The sequence below is a fragment of the Syngnathus floridae genome, chromosome 1, assembly GCF_059516105.1.
Source record: "Syngnathus floridae isolate MCC-2025c chromosome 1, RoL_Sflo_1.0, whole genome shotgun sequence".
NCBI lineage: Eukaryota > Metazoa > Chordata > Actinopteri > Syngnathiformes > Syngnathidae > Syngnathus > Syngnathus floridae.
In genome coordinates, this window is record NC_142413.1 from 27226555 (window position 1) to 27245647 (window position 19093).

The 19093-nt window shown below is 43.1% G+C and overlaps 2 protein-coding genes across 13 annotated transcripts in view; one reads left to right on the top strand and one right to left on the bottom strand.

The window, feature by feature from the left end:
* The window catches only part of tctn1 (tectonic family member 1), a 232908-nt gene that overhangs the window by 194875 nt on the left and 18940 nt on the right, over window positions 1-19093 (top strand). For 6 of the 11 annotated variants that reach the window (XM_088392270.1, XM_088392279.1, XM_088392300.1 and 3 more), the window contains 3 exons: window positions 17076-17181; window positions 17253-17388; window positions 17476-17629. In XM_088392270.1, the coding sequence (XP_088248396.1) occupies window positions 17076-17181; window positions 17253-17388; window positions 17476-17629 (396 nt within the window). Of the gene's footprint in view, window positions 1-17075; window positions 17182-17250; window positions 17389-17475; window positions 17630-19093 lie in introns of those variants that run through there. The other 5 variants (XM_088392289.1, XM_088392310.1, XM_088392261.1 and 2 more) reach the window with 2 other exon arrangements.
* The window catches only part of hvcn1 (hydrogen voltage-gated channel 1), a 74057-nt gene continuing 63025 nt past the window's right edge, over window positions 8062-19093 (bottom strand). For both annotated transcript variants that reach the window (XM_088392662.1, XM_088392653.1), the window contains exon 6: window positions 8062-11360. In XM_088392662.1, the coding sequence (XP_088248788.1) occupies window positions 11172-11360 (189 nt within the window). In that variant the 3' untranslated portion in view covers window positions 8062-11171. The remainder of the gene's footprint in view (window positions 11361-19093) is intronic.

The following is a 19093-nucleotide window of genomic DNA, read 5'->3' on the forward strand; positions in this document are numbered from 1 at the left end:
ACAGGCCCGCATGAAGTTCGCCATTCAGCACCTGGACGACTCAGAAGAGGCCTGGAATAAGGTGATGTGGTCAAATGAGACCAAAATAGAACTTTTTGGCCTCAACTCAACTCGTCGTGTTTGGAGGTCAAAGAACACCGAGTACAACCCAAAGAACACCATCCCCATGGTCAAGCATGGTGGTGGCAACATCATGCTTTGGGGGTGCTTTTCAGCCAAGGTGACGGGACAACTCTATCGTATTGAGGGGAGGATGAACGGGGCCATGTATCGTAGAATTCTGGACCAACATCTCCTTCCCTCAGCGAGAGAGCTAAAGATGGGTCGAGGACGGGTGTTTCAGCAAGACAACGATCCTAAGCACACCGCCAAAGCAACAAAAGAGTGGCTGAAGAAGAAGCACATCAAGGTTCTGGAGTGGCCTAGACAGTCTCCAGACCTGAATCCAATTGAAAATCTTTGGAGGGATCTTAAAATTTGAGTTGCCAGGCGACAACCTCGGAACCTGAATGATTTGGAGGCTGTCTGCAGGGAGGAGTGGGCCAACATCCCTGCCGAAATGTGCTCAAAGCTTGTCACCAACTATAAAAACCGTTTGACATCTGTGCTGGCCAATAATGGCTTTTCTACAAAATATTAACATGCTGTTTGTCCAGGGGTTCAAATACTTGTTTTTCCTCATCAGACGGCTATCAATTTTTATAAATTCATATGATGTGATTTTCTGAAATTTTCTTTGGGATTCTGTCTTTCACTGTTAGAATGTACATATGATTAAAATTATAGATCAAAACACAGCTATATACAACTTTATTGGCCAAGTTTGTGCATGCCAAACAAGGAATTTGACTACGGTTGATCTCAGCCTCTGTACAACATTTAAGTGACTAACAACATTCAGGTGACTAACAACATTTAAGTGGCAATGTTATTGCCCAGTGATGTCTCTGAGACTCTATGAGTGGTGTGAGTTCATCAGAGCGACATCCTGGGGGAAGAAGCTGTGTCTGTTGGTTTTGGCGTACAGCGCTCTGTAACACCGTCTGGAGGGAAGTAGTTCGAACAGACTGTGACCTGGGTGAGAAGGGTCTGTAGAGATGTTACTTGCATGTTTCCTCATCCTGGACAGGTACAAGTCTTGGATAGATGGGAGGTTGGTCCCGATTATCTTTTCCGCAGTCCTGGTTGTCCGTTGCAGTCTGTGCTTGTCTTGTTTGGTGGCCGATCCAAATCAGACAGTGATGGAGGTGCAGAGGAAAAACTGGATGTGTATGTTCCTGGGGTGTCTAGGTGGTGCATGATGACGTTCAGTCCCAAATTGTCCGCATCATCCACAGACCTGTTTGCCCGGTAGGCAAACTGCAGTGCGTCGAACAGGGGGCCCGTGATGTCTTTCAGGTTGCTCAACAGTAGCCTCTCTAAAGATTGGATCCCTGATGTCAGGGTGACAGGTCTATAAGCCTTCAAACTTGTGATGGCGCGCTTCTTGGCCACCGGTACGAAGGTGGAGCTTTTGAAGCACGAGGACACCTCACACAGCTTCAGGGAATTGTTGAAGATCCATGCAAAGGTGGATGCCAGCTGTTCAGCACAAACTTTCAGGCAGGGGGGGGACACACACCGTCTGGGCCTGATGCCTTCCTAACCTTTTGTCTCCGGAACATCTGACACACCTCCTCCTCGCGGATCTGAAGTGCGGGCATGTCTCCTGAATGAGAGAGAGTAGGTGATAACGACGATGTATAGGTGTGAACAGAGGGGTTGTGGGGGAAGGTGTGGATGTTGATTGTTATGCAGGAGGTCCTGTTGCGTTGGTGGACCGTTCAAACCTGCAGTAAACCTGTTTAGCTGGTTTGCAAGCCTTGTGTTCTCCACACGACGAGGGGTTGGTTTCTTGAAGCACGTGATGCTCTGCAGGCCTTTCCACACTGTTGAGGGATCAGGATTAGCAGAGAGGTGTCTTTCCAGGCTCTCCCCATAGCTCCTCTTAGCTTTCCTGATCCCTCGGGTCAGTGTGTTCCTGGCCTGCATGAACAGGTCACGGTCCACACTCCTGTAGGCCTCCTCCTTAGCTTTGCGCAGCATGCTGAAGTTTGGTGTAAACCATGGTTAGTTGTTGATGTACATGCAGATGGTCTATATATACTATATACCGTAATTTCCGGATTGTAAACCGCACCAGCTGAATTTAGGGGCAAATCTTGTTTTGTTCATATATAAACTGAAGGTCCTTTTAATGTTTAATTACCATTTTTAAGAGAATATGCACAAAGAATATTGTCACGAAAGAGATGGTTCTTTGGGGACGCATAACTTTTATTCACATAATCTTTATTGACAGATATGAAGGAGCTCTGCAAAAATACAAACATGTAACAAATCTCAGTGACAACCTTAAACTGCAGGGAACACTCGCAACACACAACTAATAATAAATAAAAAAGGACCACTTACAGGGGTAAAGTTGGCAATGTGATACAAGCTACACATGTAGCTCCAGAGTCGACATGACCGGGAAATAAAGATAGAACAGGGTGACGCAACACGATGTCATCAACAATAGCCAAGTGCCCTCTAGTGACCGGAGAAAACCTCTACAGTGCATGAGCAGCTCTAGTTCCTTCGTTAAGAGCCAAATCAACTGCCTTTAACTTAAAAGCGGGATCACATGCATTTCTTTTGTCCCCCATAATGAGAGTTTGTGTGTAAAAGCTTCCTTTCTTCAGAAATGAGTGTATTAGTCATCATAAAAATCACAAAAAATCCATAGATACGCCGCACCAGACGACAAGCCGCAGGGTTCAAAACTTGTGGAAAAAGTTGTGGCTTATAGTTCGGGAATTACGGTATACATATAAGTATTCTCCATTAATAATGATCCTATTTTTGTGTCAATGCGTCATGCCAGTTTTGTTTGAGCTCCTTTCAGAAAAATGCACTCTGGCTCCATAAAAATGGGGTTTTCACGTTTATATTTAGATATAATGTACAGTGGAATTCTCACTAATGGCTTGTTTTTGAAATGATGATTTTCATTCAGTACACTGATGTTTCTCGCAGGCACGGCAGAATGACTCATCTTTGAATTCCCCCAAAAAGTATTGAAAGCTTTTTGTCCTTTTTTAATTGACATCTAATTTTGTGTTATGCAAACAAAGTTTCTTTCATCTTGTACAATGCCAAAGAAGATGATACACTGCCAATGTTTTTATGATTCTGAATTATTAATCTATTAATCAATTCATGTAATTAATTCATTAATTACAGTACAATTTACATTACTCAGCTTGTGAAACCGTACATTTTCTTGTAGTGTCTTTTCTTTTTATTTTGGTCCACACTTAATGAAAACTTTGAGGCTTCAAGGTCTCAGCTTCATTCCTTGATTAAAACTGATCACAGTGTATTCTATTCTTTCGGGTTTAAAACAAAATGTAATTTTTGCCCACTTCAGAACGTGTCCTGTTCGCGTATGTGCAGTGCAGGCTAAATGGTGATGAAGGCAATGAAGAAGTCAAAGGACATGACCCTCACAGTGTTCCCCGCCTGCTCCAGATAAGAGAGGGATCTGTGTAGCAAGTGGATTATGGTGTTTTCCACTCTGATGCTGGGCTGGTAGGCGAATGACAGAGCTCAACAGTGGGCGGAGGTATTACAGCAGGGGTGTCCAAGTCCAGTCCTCGAGGGCCGCATTCCTACATGTTTTCCAAGTTTCCCTCGTTGAACACACCTGTGCAGGAGCCTGATCATTGAATCAGGTGTGTTTAACGAGGGAAACTTGGAAAACATGGAGGAATGCGGCCCTCGAGGACTGGACTTGGACACCCCTGTATTACAGGATGAGCCTCTACATGTTCTTCAGATAAGAGGTCAGGCCCATATGTCTGTGGTGATTGGGCTTCCTCAGGTGTGCAATCTTTGGCACTGGAACCACACAGAAAATTTTCCACAGTTCAGGGACCCTTTCCAGATTAAGGCTCAGGTTGAAGATATGCAGGACCACCTGACAGAGCTGGTCTGCACAGTCCCTGAGCAATCTGGCGCTGATTCCATCTGGACCTGCTGCCTTCTTGATCTTTGTCTTTCTGAGCTGACATCTCACCGTTTTAGCAGTGTGTTGAGGTGGACATGTTGCTGAGTTGCGGCAGGAGATAGGAGCGGGAAAGTGCAGGTAGCTATGGTGCTGCACCAGGAGAGGGAGGAGGCAGTATAAGGTTCAAAGAAGGGGGGGTTCGTTAACGACCAGAGTCAAATCTATTGAAAAACAGATTCAGGTTGTTAACCCACAACGGGTCAGCAGGAGCGCGAGCTCATCAATTGTCCTCAAGGTGGCCAGAGTTTTTATTCATGTTTCTCCAGACTTCTCGGGCTTTGTTTTGTTGGAGCTGTTCTTCCATCTTACTCCTAAAGCTTTCTTTGCCTTTCTGGAGCTTGTATTTCAGATTCTTCTGCACTCTTCTCACTTCCTCCATACCTCCAGATAAGAAACCCCTCTTCTCATTCAGCATGGCCTTGACTTCTGGGGTCATCCACGGTTTGTTGTTGGAGAAGCACCTTCTTAGTTGGCACAGACGTTGATATCGTCCGTGATGCAGGAGGTGAGGGCATCAATGTCCTCACCGTGAGGCCTTCAGAGTTCCTGCCAGTCTATGCATTTAAAACAGTCTTTCAAGACCTCACTGCAGTCCTCACACTATCACCTTTTTGGTGGGGGGTTTTCTTCTTAACCGTAGGGGGGTGTAGATTGTCAAACCTGCACTTTTTATTAAAGTGACTGGCTTCCCTTCAAAGGGTTCGATAAACCGGGGTGAAGGGACTCGTCCGTCTCTGACCACCCGAGTTAAATTAATTCTAAAATAATCAATATAATCTCTTTATGACGCCAATCCCTCTCAAGTCAAACGACGCTCGTGCTGAGTAACTCAAATTTGAGGCACGTCATCAGAATAACCGCGCCATAATGATGGCTCCCTTCTGTTGTTAGAGGCTTTTGTTAGGTTATGGATATTTTTAAATGTCTTCGTTAAGACCTCAGGGATTCGTTAATCTAGCGCACACTTGCCCTAGTTGTGCCGAAGTAACTATTTATATGGCCCTGCTCTACTTTGTTGCCGAAGTAGCGAGCCTACTTGTCTTTATTCGATGAAAGATCGAATTAATGGAAGTATGACAATAATAGCATTTGAGTAGAAATTTGACACATTAATCATTAATTTTAAAACTATATATAATCTCCTAACCGTTGAAATGCTTCAACCAACTCGATTGTTTAAACGAATGATATTCATTTTAAAACAAATCAAATTTTTAAACAAATTATAATTATCCTTCAAATAATTTTGAAGGCAATTTAATGCTTCAGTTGTCCGAGTTAGACTTAGACGCGGCCCGACAAATACGGGACGGGCCCGCAACCAACGAACAATTAAATGGATTTGAATCCAACAATAATCCGACTAGTCTAATTTAAACACATTCGTTGTCTTACTTAAATGAAATAAATATTTGAACGAATTAAATATTTAACGGGATGAACTTATCCTTCAAATGATTTTGAAGGCAATTTAATTCGACAATTGTCCGAGTTAAACTTAGACGCGGCCCGACAAATACAGGACGGGCCCGTGACCAACGAACAATTAAACAGATTTAAATCTAACAATAATCCGACTAGTCTAATTTAAACACATTCGTTAATTTTATTCATCACAGTCTAATTTTGTACCATAATAACTACCTGTAAATGAATTGAATTGTCAAAACAACAACAAACAATCGATTGCATATACTATACAAATTAGCGCACAACGAACTAAATGATTATACAAGCCAAATTCATTGAAGAAGCATGAAATCGAATTACAAATCTTAATTCTTCCAACAATTTGAACAATTTCACTCACTGATACCCATACAAATAAAAATCATTCAGTCCCGGAGTCCTTTTGATTATAAAACATAAATCAGAAAAGTAGGAAAAGGTAGCTACCGTTTGTGTGCTATTTTTGATGGAAATAAAGTCGAGTGATCAGTTCGCTTTTATTTCTAAAATTCAAATTTGGGAAATAGGTTGGCCTCGAGAGGACCGGCGCTAGCCCGACGGCTGTCCTCCCCGTAGCGTAAAAACAGAAAAAGCCATTCCCCCTCACCTAGCTCCTCATGAAATGTCGTCAAATCCAATTCTTAGTTAATCCAAGCAAGCGACCTTGCGTCTTACACTAAGATTCCTGAGGCTTGAAAAAAGTCTTGGAACTCTTGCGGGCTTCTTCACGGCTCTTCGGGAGACAGAAGCCCCGTGGTTGCCTGCGGTGGCTTTTTTATAGGCCTCTCTGCCCCCCCCCCCCCTTTACTGGCACCTATACTTTGCATAGCATAGGATTGCATAATCTCATTTGATTGCGAAATCCCCTTTTGCCTCTCAGCTGTGAACCTCTGCTGGTTCAGCATCTCTATTGGGTAATCCAGGCCCTTTCAAGACTGCTGCCCCTTGGCAGCTGTTTCTGCTTTTTTCATTTTTCCCACACACTATTTTCCACCAGAAAATGCAGCCAACACCCTGGTGAGCCTCCCAATTCCTCTTTTGAATTCTTCACATCACTTTTTGTGAAAATAACACTTCAATGTTACATGTCAATAAAACAAAATCATGAATCCTTGATTATACTGATTGAAACATCTCAAGACATTTGAATTAACCTTTATGAATATTTCTTACTGATTAACACATGTAATAACTTTTGAATCAACCTTTTAAACATTTTTTACTGATTAACACGTCATAAATTTTGAATCAACCTTTTAAACATTTCTTACTGATTATCACGTCATAACTTTTGAATCAACCTTTTAAACATTTCTTACTGATTAACACGTCATAACTTTTGAATCAACCTTTTAAAAAAATTTTAACACACCACCATAGTAGTGGGCACCTTGGTCCAATTATGTGATAATATTGCTTTAAGCTGTTACTGAATATATTTAGCCAAGCAAAGAAATAAAATCAAAAATCCAAACATTTGTGCTTCCATGTGTGACCCAAAACCGACCCCATGTTATTCTGTTTATCTCTATTTTTGCTAGTTCAGCTTGTTTTGCTCAACTCCCCTTCTGGTCTCATGTAACGGTTTAGCACCATCTCTTGGAAAAATTTGGAATTTCAGCAATGCCAATTTACCCAATAACTCTCTATTCACATTTTGCACCATCTGCTGCTAAAATTTGGAATTTTAGCAATGCCAATTTATTCCTGGGAACAATCCAATACTCACTTTTTGCACCATCTGTTTTCCCCATCCACCATGTTACTTGTCAAGATCTGGTGAAGAAGGCCAGGTCCGAGTGGCCAAGCGGCTGGAGGGGTGATGAGCTGCAAGCCTCCTCTATGATGGCAAGCAACAAGTCCAGAGTTTTATTGTCCCTTGTGTGACAGTCAACAAACTGGTTGCAGTTAGGGAGAGTATAGGAAGCGAGGCATGGTTGAAATCACTAGAGATAATGATGAGGGACTGTAACTGGGAGAAGGTGGTGTGATTGTCCTCGCAGACTGCTGTAGCGTTGGCCAAGGATGGGATGTAAACAGTTAGCACAATAACGTGAAAACTCCCGGGCCAGGTGGTATGGCCAAACGCTAACCTCTAGCAGTTCAATGTCTATGTTACAGCGCTGTTCCTGCACAGTGATGTGTCCTGGTTGGCACCATATCTCTTTGATGTACATCGCCAGTCCTTTCTACTTACCAGTTTCCCTCGTGCTCTGATCCACTCTCAACAGTTGAAAGCCATCCAAATTTATGACGGAGTCTGGTGTGGTCTGTGAGACAAGTCGCAAGATGCTGCTCTGCTGGTGGTCCCACTGCAGTCTGGTTAGCACCATCAGCTCTTCCATCTTGTAGAGTGTTGGATTTTGTCCACAATTTAGGGAGCGCGCTATCTGCGCCTCACGGCAAAAGCCATTGCCAATTACCTGTTATCCAATTTACTCACTGCGTGCTCGTTTGATTTCTTCAGATTTGGGAAAATGCCAAGACACTGAAGCAGAAATTAGACTTACACAGGTTGGTTTAGTTCAATCACAATTCTTGTTAAGAAAGCTCTGTTTTCAGGAAAGTAGAATACAGCGCAGGGCCCTTCATGCGACCATGCTCAAGAGCAGAAAGTCTCCATTCAGAAAGGCAACGTTCAAGGTTCTTTGGTCAGCTTATATTCAGTTGCACATTGTGGGCCGAGTTTGATGGGTGATGAGTCTTTGGGGTGGGGCAAGTTCGCAGTAGAGTTTGATTTCATGGGCGTGGGTGCTGGTTCGGTGAGAGCTGGTTCTCTGGGGTTGGGTGCTGATTATGGGCGATTCGATGTGTGTGGGGGCTGTTGTTTTCCATCCCATCTTCCGGCCTTGGCGATCAGCTTGGCTGTTTTCCTCCTGGCGTTCTCCCTCTGGCACCTCTGCTGGTTTTATCTCCAAATGACCTTCCTGTAAACATTCTCCTCCATTCTTGCACATACACTGTCGCACCTCATCCATTCATCATTCTTTCAATTTTGTCATTTTGTACGGAATTATGTGAGCTTTTGGCTGTGACATCATCAATTTATTGATGTTCCCTGACTATGCAAAGTTTGTACTCACCACTTACCATGTTTTTGTTTGTTTGTTATTTTGATACTCCATGTACTTGCTTACGTCATCATATTCTTAGTTTAATCATGCTTTCAACCATATATTTTCTTTGTTAGGGAAAATATTTCCCTCTGTCCAGAACGTTCAGTAGTAATCAAAAACTGGCGTCTAGCGTTAGTCAAAACATAAGATCCAATCACGTACTGAACATTTTAAGACGACTTTGGCAGTGTCCGTGATTTAGAAAATCATCAGGCATGCATTAAACAGTTCCTTAAGGGTCATTAAGCTATTTAGGCAATATATCAAAAAACATTTGTTATTTCAAAGTGCTCAGAAGAAATATACAGTATATCAGATCATAAAGTTATAAAAACCTTTCTCATTACCACTTATCAAAAATGTCTAGTTACGTCTTCTTTATTGATTTGGTGTGGAGGTATAATTAAATACTTAAAATGTTTCTTTTATTGATTCAATATGTGAATATACTTGTCTGCTTGTGTACTTTATTCAACGAGGTTTGAGCATATCTGTTTTTGTAGCTAGGCAGGACTTTTTGTATTTCGACCCCATTCCTTCAAGAGCAAAGATCTTATGTTATCAATGACAATGCTCGGTGCTTCACTCCAGATCAGCATCCCCTTCTTTGATGCCATAATTCCTTCGGAATCTCAGGCTGCTCTTGGAGTACTCTCCTGTTGCACAGCGTTAGCAGCTGATCTCCAGTGTAAACAATGCTGTGGCTCATGGGTTCACCAAGTGAGGTAGTGAAAAGTCCCAGAAAGAGTAGAAGAAAGTGCCACCACGCTTACGAAACTTTACAGATACATTCAAGATTCAAGAGGTTTTTATTCGCCATGTTTGAGCGTTCCAAACAAGGAATTTGACATCGGTACATCACAACCTCTGTTTAACATTTAGTTGACTAACAACACTCAGGACATGTGAAAAATGACAAATATTCTCAAACATCCCCTGATCTTAAACTCCCAAGAGGGCAAGGAAAAACTCAAAACTCCAGCGAGGGGAAATGAGAAACCGTGAGAACAGACCACAGATGGGAGGGTCCCTCTTCCAGGATGACCAGGCTGATATGGATGCAGAGAGGACACATACTACAAACAGTGTAGACAATTCAAAAAAGGTGTGTACAAAACAGTGTAGACAATTAAAAAAAGGTGTGGAGAGCAGGATCTTATTGCACAGCAATGACTCTGAGACGCTAAGAGTGGTTTGAGTTCATCAGCGCAACAGCCTGGGGGAAGAAGCTGTCTCTGTGTCTGCTGGTTTTGGTGTACAGAGCTCTATAACACTGTCCGGAGGGGAGTAATTCAAACAGACTGCAACCTGGGTGAGAGGTGTCCGTAGAGATGTTACTTGCACGTTTCCTGGTCCTGGACAGGTACAAGTCTTGGATAGATGGGAGGTTGATTCCAATTATCTTTTCTGCAGTCCTTATTGTCTGTTGCAGTCTGTGCTTGTCTTGTTTGGAGGCCGATCCAAACCAGACAGTGATGGAGGTGCAGAAGACAGACTGGATGATGGCAGTTTAGAAGGTCTTCAGCAGCTCCCGCAGCAGGTTGAACTTCTTGAGCTGTCTCAGGAAGTACAGCCTCTGCTAGGCCTTCTTCCGGACAGAGTCTATGTGGCCAGCCCATTTCAGGTCCCGAAAGGTTGTGGTTCCCAGGAACTTGAAGGTGTCTTGAAGGGGCGCCAGTATTGGTGGTCCGGGTGTCAGATTTGATGCTCCTAAGCCCCACACACTGTCTCCTATTGGTCAGGAAGCTGGTGATCCACTTACAGGTGGAGGCTTCTGTTGGAGGATGTCAGGAGCGATGATGTTGAACGCCGAGCTGAAGTCCACAAACAGGATCCTGGCGTATGTTCCTGGGGTGTCCAGGTGATGCAGGATGTAATGCAGCCCCATGTTGACCGCATCATCCACTGACCTGTTTGCCCGGTAGGCAAACTGGAGGGGGTCAAGCAGGGGGCCCGTGACATCCTTCAGGTGGTTCAGCACTAACCTCTCGAAAGATTTCATGACCACAGATGTCAGTGCGACAGGTCTATCAAAGTCATTCAAACCTGTGATGCCGGGCTTCTTAGCCACTGGAACGATGGTGGAGCTCTTGAAGCACGAGGGCACCTCACACAGCTCCAGGGAACGGTTGAAGATCCGTGCAAAGGTGGGTGCCAGCTGCTCAGCACAGACTTTCAAGCAGGAAGGTGACACACCGTCTGGGCCCGGTGCCTTCCTGATCTTTTGTCTCCGGAACATCTGGCGCACTTCCTCCTTGCCGATCTGGAGTGCGGGTGCGGCCTCTGCAAGAGAAAGAGTGGGTGACAACGGTGATGGAGGTGTGGACAGAGCAATTGTGGGGGGAGGTGAGTATGTAGATTGTGCTGCAGGAGGTCCTGTTGTGTGAGAGGACCGATCAAACCTGCAGTAGAACCTGTTTAGCTGGTTAGCAAGCCTTGGGCTCTCCATAGGACGGGGAGTTCGTTTATTGAAGCCCGTGATGCTCTGCAGACCTTTCCACACTGTCGAGGGATCAGGATTGGCAGAGAAGTGTCTCTCCAGGCTCTCCCCGTAACACCTCCTGGCTTTCCTGACCTCTCGGCTCAGTGTGTTTCTGGTCTGCTTGAACAGGTCCCGGTCGCCGCTCCTTGACTTTGCGCAGCCTCCTGAGGTTCGGTGTAAACCAAGGTTTGTCGTTGTTGTACGTGCAGAAGGTCTTAGTCTGCACACACAGATCCTCACAAAAGCTGATGTATGATGTGATAGCGTCAGTGAGTTCATGCAGGTCTGAAGTTACAGCTTCAAAAACTCCCCAATTGGTGCAGTCAAAGCAGGCTTGGAGGTCCTGCCTTGACTCCACTGTCCACTTCCTGACAGTCCTCACCACAGGCTTAGAAGTTTTTAGTTTCTGCCTGTAGGCCGGGATCAGATGAACTAAACAGTGGTCCGAGAGTCCTAAAGCTGCACGAGCCACGGAGTAGTATGCATCCTTAATTACGGTGTAGCAGTGGTCCAGTGTCTGTGCCCCTCTGGTGGGACACGTTATGTGCTGTCTGTATCTGGGGAGTTCGTGTGCGAGATTCGCCCTTTTATGATCACCCAGAACAATGATTAGTGAATTTGGTAGAAGTTTCTCCATCACCTGGTCAGCCAGCATCTGCGTGGCTTCACTCGCATGTGCATGTGGTGGAATGTAAACAGCCGCCATGACGATCAAGGAGAACTCCCGTGGTGAATAGAACGGCCGGCAGTTTATGAAAAGTGTTTCTAGGAGTGGGCTGCAAAACTCTTTCAACGCCGAAACCCAGCTCACTCCACGGCGTGATGGGGGGTGCGTCCGCTAAGCCACGTTTCAACAAAACACAGCGCAGGGGATCTGCTGAAGTCCGTGTTCCTTGAAGTGAGGAGCGGCAGTTCGTCCATCTTGTGCGCCAGGGAGCGGACATTCGCCAGATGAATTGACGGTAGGGCAGAACGGAACCCTCTCTGCCTCAGCCTTACGAGGTCTCCAGCTCGTTTTCCGCGTCACCGTCGTTGCGCTAGCTTTATAGCACCGCCGCTCTAGCTAAAATCTCCGACAAACAGTCTGAATCAGAGAGAACAGGAGAGAAAATACCAGAAGAAGACTGTCCGACGTTTAACAGCGCTTCTCTTGAAAAAGTGATCCGGGATGGACAGCAGAGGACACAGAAAACACACAAAATAAGACAAAGAAACAGAGAGCGACTCAGCGTGGCGGCCATCCGCGGCGCCATCATGACATAGATGGTGGGTTAGATATCTATGTAAAAACAACCCAGAGAGTCAGGGAAAAATATAACTTAAAAACAAAAAGAAATGCACGAAAACAAGGAAAAGATGGGAGCTGTGGTAACTAGCTGCCTACCGTGGCATCATCTTCAATTAAAATTTAGAAGTAGTAGCAGCAGAAGAGTAAGCAGCAGAAGAACAGTTGAAGCGGCAGTATGAGCAGCAGAAGAACCAGAAGTAGGAGTAAAAGGGCTACCAGCTTCAAGACAGTGCTAAATCACTGTTGAATTGTGTTTCTTGATTTGTGTTAAAGGTATATTATACAGGATAAATTTTTTGTTGATTTATGGTGGCGCCATATAGACAAAAATCGGTAGTGTTTTGCATGAAGTTGACCACATTTCCCATGAGTGCCAGGCAGCGGCATGAAATCCTGAGCTCTCGCTCACCTGCAGTTGTACTGAATTTTTTGTTTCCATGAGTAGAATAGCACTGAGGTGAGAAATGTAATTGTATTTAAACAATACTGTGTATTGATGTAAAAAATAATCGTTTATTTTTGGTTTTGTACCGTATTGCTGACGAGCTTAGAGCCCCTTGACACAAATAGAGATGGGCAATCCGTTTCCCTGGGCATCCTATTTTCCGGATGAACTCAGAAAAAAGTTGTTATCCGTTTCTGCTTGTATTCGCCTAACTGAAGACGGGGGGACGCGTGAGACATTTCTCCAAGGACAGCATCACCTACAAGATCACGATTGACACACATCCAAGGAAGAAGCCATCAGCCCAATGTTAGATATTGTCCCAGTTCTTTATCTTTAATGCTTGCTATGCTAATCGTAATTACCAGGAGGCTACCTTCTTAGTTTTAAGTATTTAATGTATGCCAGAAAGATTGATTGCGGAAGAAGGTCAAGCTCCCACCTCCGAGGTTCCTATTCTTATTCTACTCTTGGCCACCCTCCTGCTAGTGGGCAACTTTGCCCAGCTTGTGTGATAATGTGTGACCTTGCAGTCTTAACCGAGATCAACTCCTACCTATGTGCAAAGAGTGTCAGAGAGAAAGGAAAGCCAGTGAAAGCAAGAGAAGGGTCACAGCAAGATAACAGCATAGCTCAAGCGACAATCACATGTGCCAAAGAGGCCTAATGTAACACCAACGTCGCACCACAGGGAGACAGTGTTCCTGTGCCGCAGTCCTCGTTTTATTTATTTGCTTGTTACACGCGACTGCGAGCTTACAAACACACTGCACATACTCCTCCTGGCTGCTCCCGCCTTTTTCCTCATTCCTCAAGCAACTCCTCACGCGTATTCTGCATTCATACATCACTACAGCCATACACAAGCTGTCAGAATAACCCCAACAAATTATTTGTTTACCTTTTCTCTGTCGCTTTCAAAAAATGGAAGCTGTTTCCCTCAGAGAGAATAGCTTGGATGCCTACCATATATTATTTTGTACGACGCCAGAATAACAGACTTGGATTCTATACTGGGCTACAAAGCAGAGTCGAATCTTGATAAATAAGTCATTTTAAACTTTAGACCTTTTGGCGTTATTGCGGGTATTGTGACAGCTTGTGACTGAGGGAAGAAGTTTCAAGAGGAGGAATGCAGGAGCGAGAGTGTCTGTCACCTGCGGAATGGAGCTGGGCGACTAAATGCAGCTTGGACCAGGGTTTATTGAAGGGAAAAGGGTGGTGGACGAGAGGATGAGGGGAACAAACAGGCTGGAGGACATAGCAGGACTAACAGGGAGGCAAACAGGCAGGAACAAACTGGCAAACAGAAAACCAGGGAGGACTGACTAACAGGACGATCCGACAGGGAATGACACGTAGGCAGAACTTAATTACAAGACTGGTAACGAGGGGCAGGTGACGGCGATTACAATGATTACGGATAGACACGGGCTAGTGCGCAGACGCGGGGCAGAGACGCAAACTAACACCATGACAACAAACAATGTGACACAAGGCTACGAGGGGGAGGAGGCGTGGATGAGTTCCAAAAATGTGTAAACAGCTGATATTTGTTGGTCTTGAAAACATCTGAAAATTGTAGACATATTTGTGAGAATAATTTGGAAACAAATACTCTCCACATAGGAGGCATGGTCGTTGACTGGTTAGCGTGTCGCCTCAGTGCAGAGGTTGTGGGTTTGATTCCGGGTTTGACCTTTCTGTGCGGAGTTCTCCCCATGTCTGTGTGGGTTTCCTGCATGGTAAATCGATTGGCCACTTTCAATTGCCCGTAGGTGTGAGTGCAAATGGTTGTCTGTGTGGCCTGCCGATTCAGGGGGGTCCCCCGCCTACTGCCCAGTCAGCTTGGACACGCCTGCAACCTTTGTGAGGAAAAGTAGTTAAAAAATGGATTGGTGGATACTAAAGTAAAAGGGGAGCAAGGGGCGAGATAAAGAAACTGTCTGCCTTTCACTTATAACCTATACTCTTAAATTCCTCTGAATTGAACAAAATAAGGTTCTCAGAAAAGTAAAGCCTTTGTTTTATTCTTTTCTTCTATTTTTTTTCAAATTATCAGTTTTATGTGCCACTGCTTGTCCCAGACAAACTTATTACAAACTGGATTCGGTTGAACTTCGGAAATTGTGTAAACTGTAAATAAAAACAAAATATAACGATTTGAAAATCCTTTTCAACGCATATTCAATTGAATACACTACAAAGGCAACATATTTAATGTTCAAATTGATAAACTTAATTGTTTTTTGACAAATAATAATTAACTTTGAATTTCATGGCTGCAACACGTCCAGTAGAAGTTGGGAAAGGTGGCACAAAATACTGAGAAAGCTGAGAAAAGCTCATCAAACACCTATTTGGAACATCCCACATGTGATCAGGCTAATTGGGAACAGGTGGGTACCATGATTGGGGATAAAAGGAGGCTCCCCAAACATGCTCAGTCATTCACAAGCAAGGATTGGGCGAGGTTCACCACATTGTTCACAACTGCGTGAGAAAATAGTTGAACATTTCTCAAAGGAAAATTGCAAGGAATTTTGGGATTTCATCATCTACGGTCCATAATATCATCAAAAGGTTCAGAGAATCTGGTGAAATCACTGCACTTAAGCGCCACGGGCGGAAACCAAGACTGAATGACCGTGACCTTCGATCCCTCAAACGACACTGCCTTAAAAACCGACATGAGTGTGTAAAGGATATCACCAAATGGGCTCAGGAAAACTTCAGAAAACGACTCTCGGTAAATACAATTCGTCACTACATCAGTAAGTGCAGGTTAAAACTCTACCATGCAAAGCAAAAGCCGTTTATGAACAACATCCAGAAACGCCGCTGGGTTCTCTGGGCGCGAGCTCATGTAAAATGAAAAAGTGTTTTGAGGTCTGATGAGTCCACTTTTCAAATCGTTTTTGGAAACACTGGACGTCGTGTCCTCCGGACTAAAGAGGAAGCGGACCATCCGGACTGTTATCAACGCAAAGTTCAAAAGCCAGCATCTGTGATGGTATGGGGGTGCATTAGTTTCCATGGCATGGGTGATTTACATTTCTGTGAAGCTAACATAAATGCTGAAAAGTACATACATATTTTGGAGCAACATATGCTGCCATCTAAGCGACGTCTTTTTCATGCACGCCGCTGCTTATTTCAGCAAGATAATGAATGCCAAGCCACATTCTGCACGTGTTACAACAGCGTGGGTTCGAAGTAAAAGAGTCCAGGTTCTCCCCTGGCCCGCTTGCTGTCCAGACCTGTCTCCCATTGAAAATGTGTGGCGCGTTATGAAGCGTAAAATACGACAGGGAAGACCCCGGACTGTTGAACAACTGAAGCGGTTCATCAAACAAGAATGGGAAAGAATTCCACATGAGAAGCAAAGAGAATTAGTATCCTCTCTTCCAAAACGTTTATTGAGTGTTATTAAAAGGAAAGGTGATGTAACGAAATGGTAAACATGCCCTTTCCCAACTTCTATTGCACGTGTTGCAGCCATGTAATTCTAAGTTAATTATTATTTGAAAAACAAAATAAAGTTTGAGTTTGAGCATTAAATATGTTGTCTTTGTAGTGTATTCAATTGAATTTAAGTTGAAAAGGATTTTCAAATCATTGTATTTTGTATTTATACTCATTTTACACAATTTCCCAACTTCGACCGAATTCGGTTTGTACAATAGAATATTTTGCAAATATTACTTGAGTCACTGGAAATATTTACGTCATACGAAAAAAACAGAATGCACATTCACAAAAGCACTAAATCTACTGGTAAGAGCCTAAATCAAATGGAGACGAAAGCGCCTCATCTAAAATTGTGAAGACATTTCTGGACTCCATGTATGCATGCATTAAACTTTTTTCATTATTATCAATTTCATTATCAATTATTATCGATATTTTCTTAAATGTATTATACCTATTCGTGATAAGGGGAAATTCAACTCATAGTTGGACATATAGTACTTAGTGTTTCACATCACAAATAGAAGCAGATTCTCTCATGCAGGCATTCAAGTAGAGATATTTGCCGTTTTCATCCCTGAGAGTAAGAGGTGCATAAAAACACTATTGCACCACTTGAACTGCGGTGGCAGGGACAAAACCTTCCAATGGTCACTAGCATTATCTTCATTTTGTACTGGTGTATTACAGATATTGATTTAAATTTGCAACTGTTTTGTGTCATCTAATAGGAAATTAAGAATGCGCCATTCCAGAACAGTGGAAATCCAGGTCATATCGTCGGGCTTCCTATTTTGTCCGGGCAAGAAATTGCTGAATATCCTTTATTTACAAATGGTATAATTATCAATAGCAACGACTTGTTCAATTTCTTTGAATTCTGCTGTCCTTAACAGTTGTTCTTACAGGAATGGTGTTAAACGTCAACCCTGGAGACACACTGTCTCTTCTCCAGAGTTCTGCAAATCACAACTGTATGAACAGTCTTCATAATCGTTCTCCTGTGTTGTTTGGTGTGGACTCAATATCTGGGTGCACATTAAGGCATGACCTTCTCAGCACAAACCCAAAAAATAATTCTATTGAAAAGATGCATACAGTGTGTGATTGGATGTATTCTGTCTTCTGCAGACTGGAAGATGTAGCCAACTGCTCTCTTGTTTCCCATATCATTGTTGATGTTCTGCGAGGTCAAACCAGCCGCCAATATGTTGCTACTTTTGGAAACTCTGCATTACAAAATTTCCTTGACTGGGTGCCCATTAAGCACAACTATAATCACAGGGTAAGCACAGTTTGAACATTGATTCCTCAAGATTTCCGCAGACCGAGCAACATGGCTAAACTGGACTGAACTCGTCAGTCTGGAAAAAATCAGTTGATAACTTCTGCGTACAGTACATTGACTTTTGGACACTTAAAACAACTCATTGCAACGTAAAAAACGCATTACCTGGACCTTTTTTGATGGAGCACATATATTAATTAGTGTGACGATGAAGACCTTCACACTATTGTTATTGCTGTCCTTTATTATTATTGTGTAAAGGCGATGGCCTTCACACATATGTTATTCTACACCATTCTCTATTATTATTATTGTGTGAAGGCGATGGCCTTCACACATATGTTATTCTACACCATTCTCTATTATTATTATTATTATTATTATTATTGTGTGAAGGCGATGGCAAAATTCACAAAATTCCGGCAAATTCTTCCCCATTCATTCTTAATGGCAGATTCAACATTTCACATTTTTGTTGTTCCAGTTTGAAATTCACTTATTTCGACACATTCAAATCACATTGGGGACATTCCCAAACTTGCCAAATTCAAAAATTTCACGTTTTCACTTTTAAAATTTGCACAACATTTTGCAAAATTTCACAAAATTTAGTTTTTCACTTCTAATTTCGACATTTTTCCACCGATTCAACTCGTTCCAACTTTCAACTGTTCATCTTTTGCCTACCTATTCCACACCTTCCCACTTACCAGAATTTCCAAATTTTCAATTTTGAAATTCACACCAAATTTTCCAAAAATTTAGTTTTTCCCTTCTAATTTCTACATTTTTCAACCGATTCAACCCATTCCAACTTTATGCATTTTGTTCAACTTATGTTTACCATATTCACCCCCTTCACCCCCACTTCCACAATCCAACCCTTGACCCCCACTTCCAGAGTGGCGGCCATCTTGGATTGACCCTGAAGTGCCCCCAATGAACCCAGAATGAACCAGAAGTATCTCAAATCAAACCGGAAGTGACCTCATGTAAACCGGAAGTGACCCCAAATCAAACCGGAAGTGACCTTTTTACACCAGAAGTGACCTTTTTAAACCGGAAGTGACCCCAAATAAACAGGAAGTGACCTCAGCTAGACCGGAAGTGCCTCTAATCAAACCGGAAGTGACCCAAATAGACCGGAAGTGACCCAAATCAAACCGGAAGTGACCATATTTCAACATTAAGTGCCCTAAATACCTACATCTGCGCTAACTTTTGCAAATGTTGCCCGATTAAAGCCGTTTCAACATTTTAACCCCAAAAGTGAACCTCCTGAAGCCGTTTTTTTTCCTTTTGTTCCAAATTTCAAAAAATTTTGGCGCAATTTTTTTTTCTTTTAATTCCCATTCATTCTCTATTAGGATTCAAGATTTGCTCTAACTTCTACATTTTTTAACCGATTCAACTCGTTCCAACTTTCAACTGTTCAATTTTGGTTTTCTACTCTAATTTCTA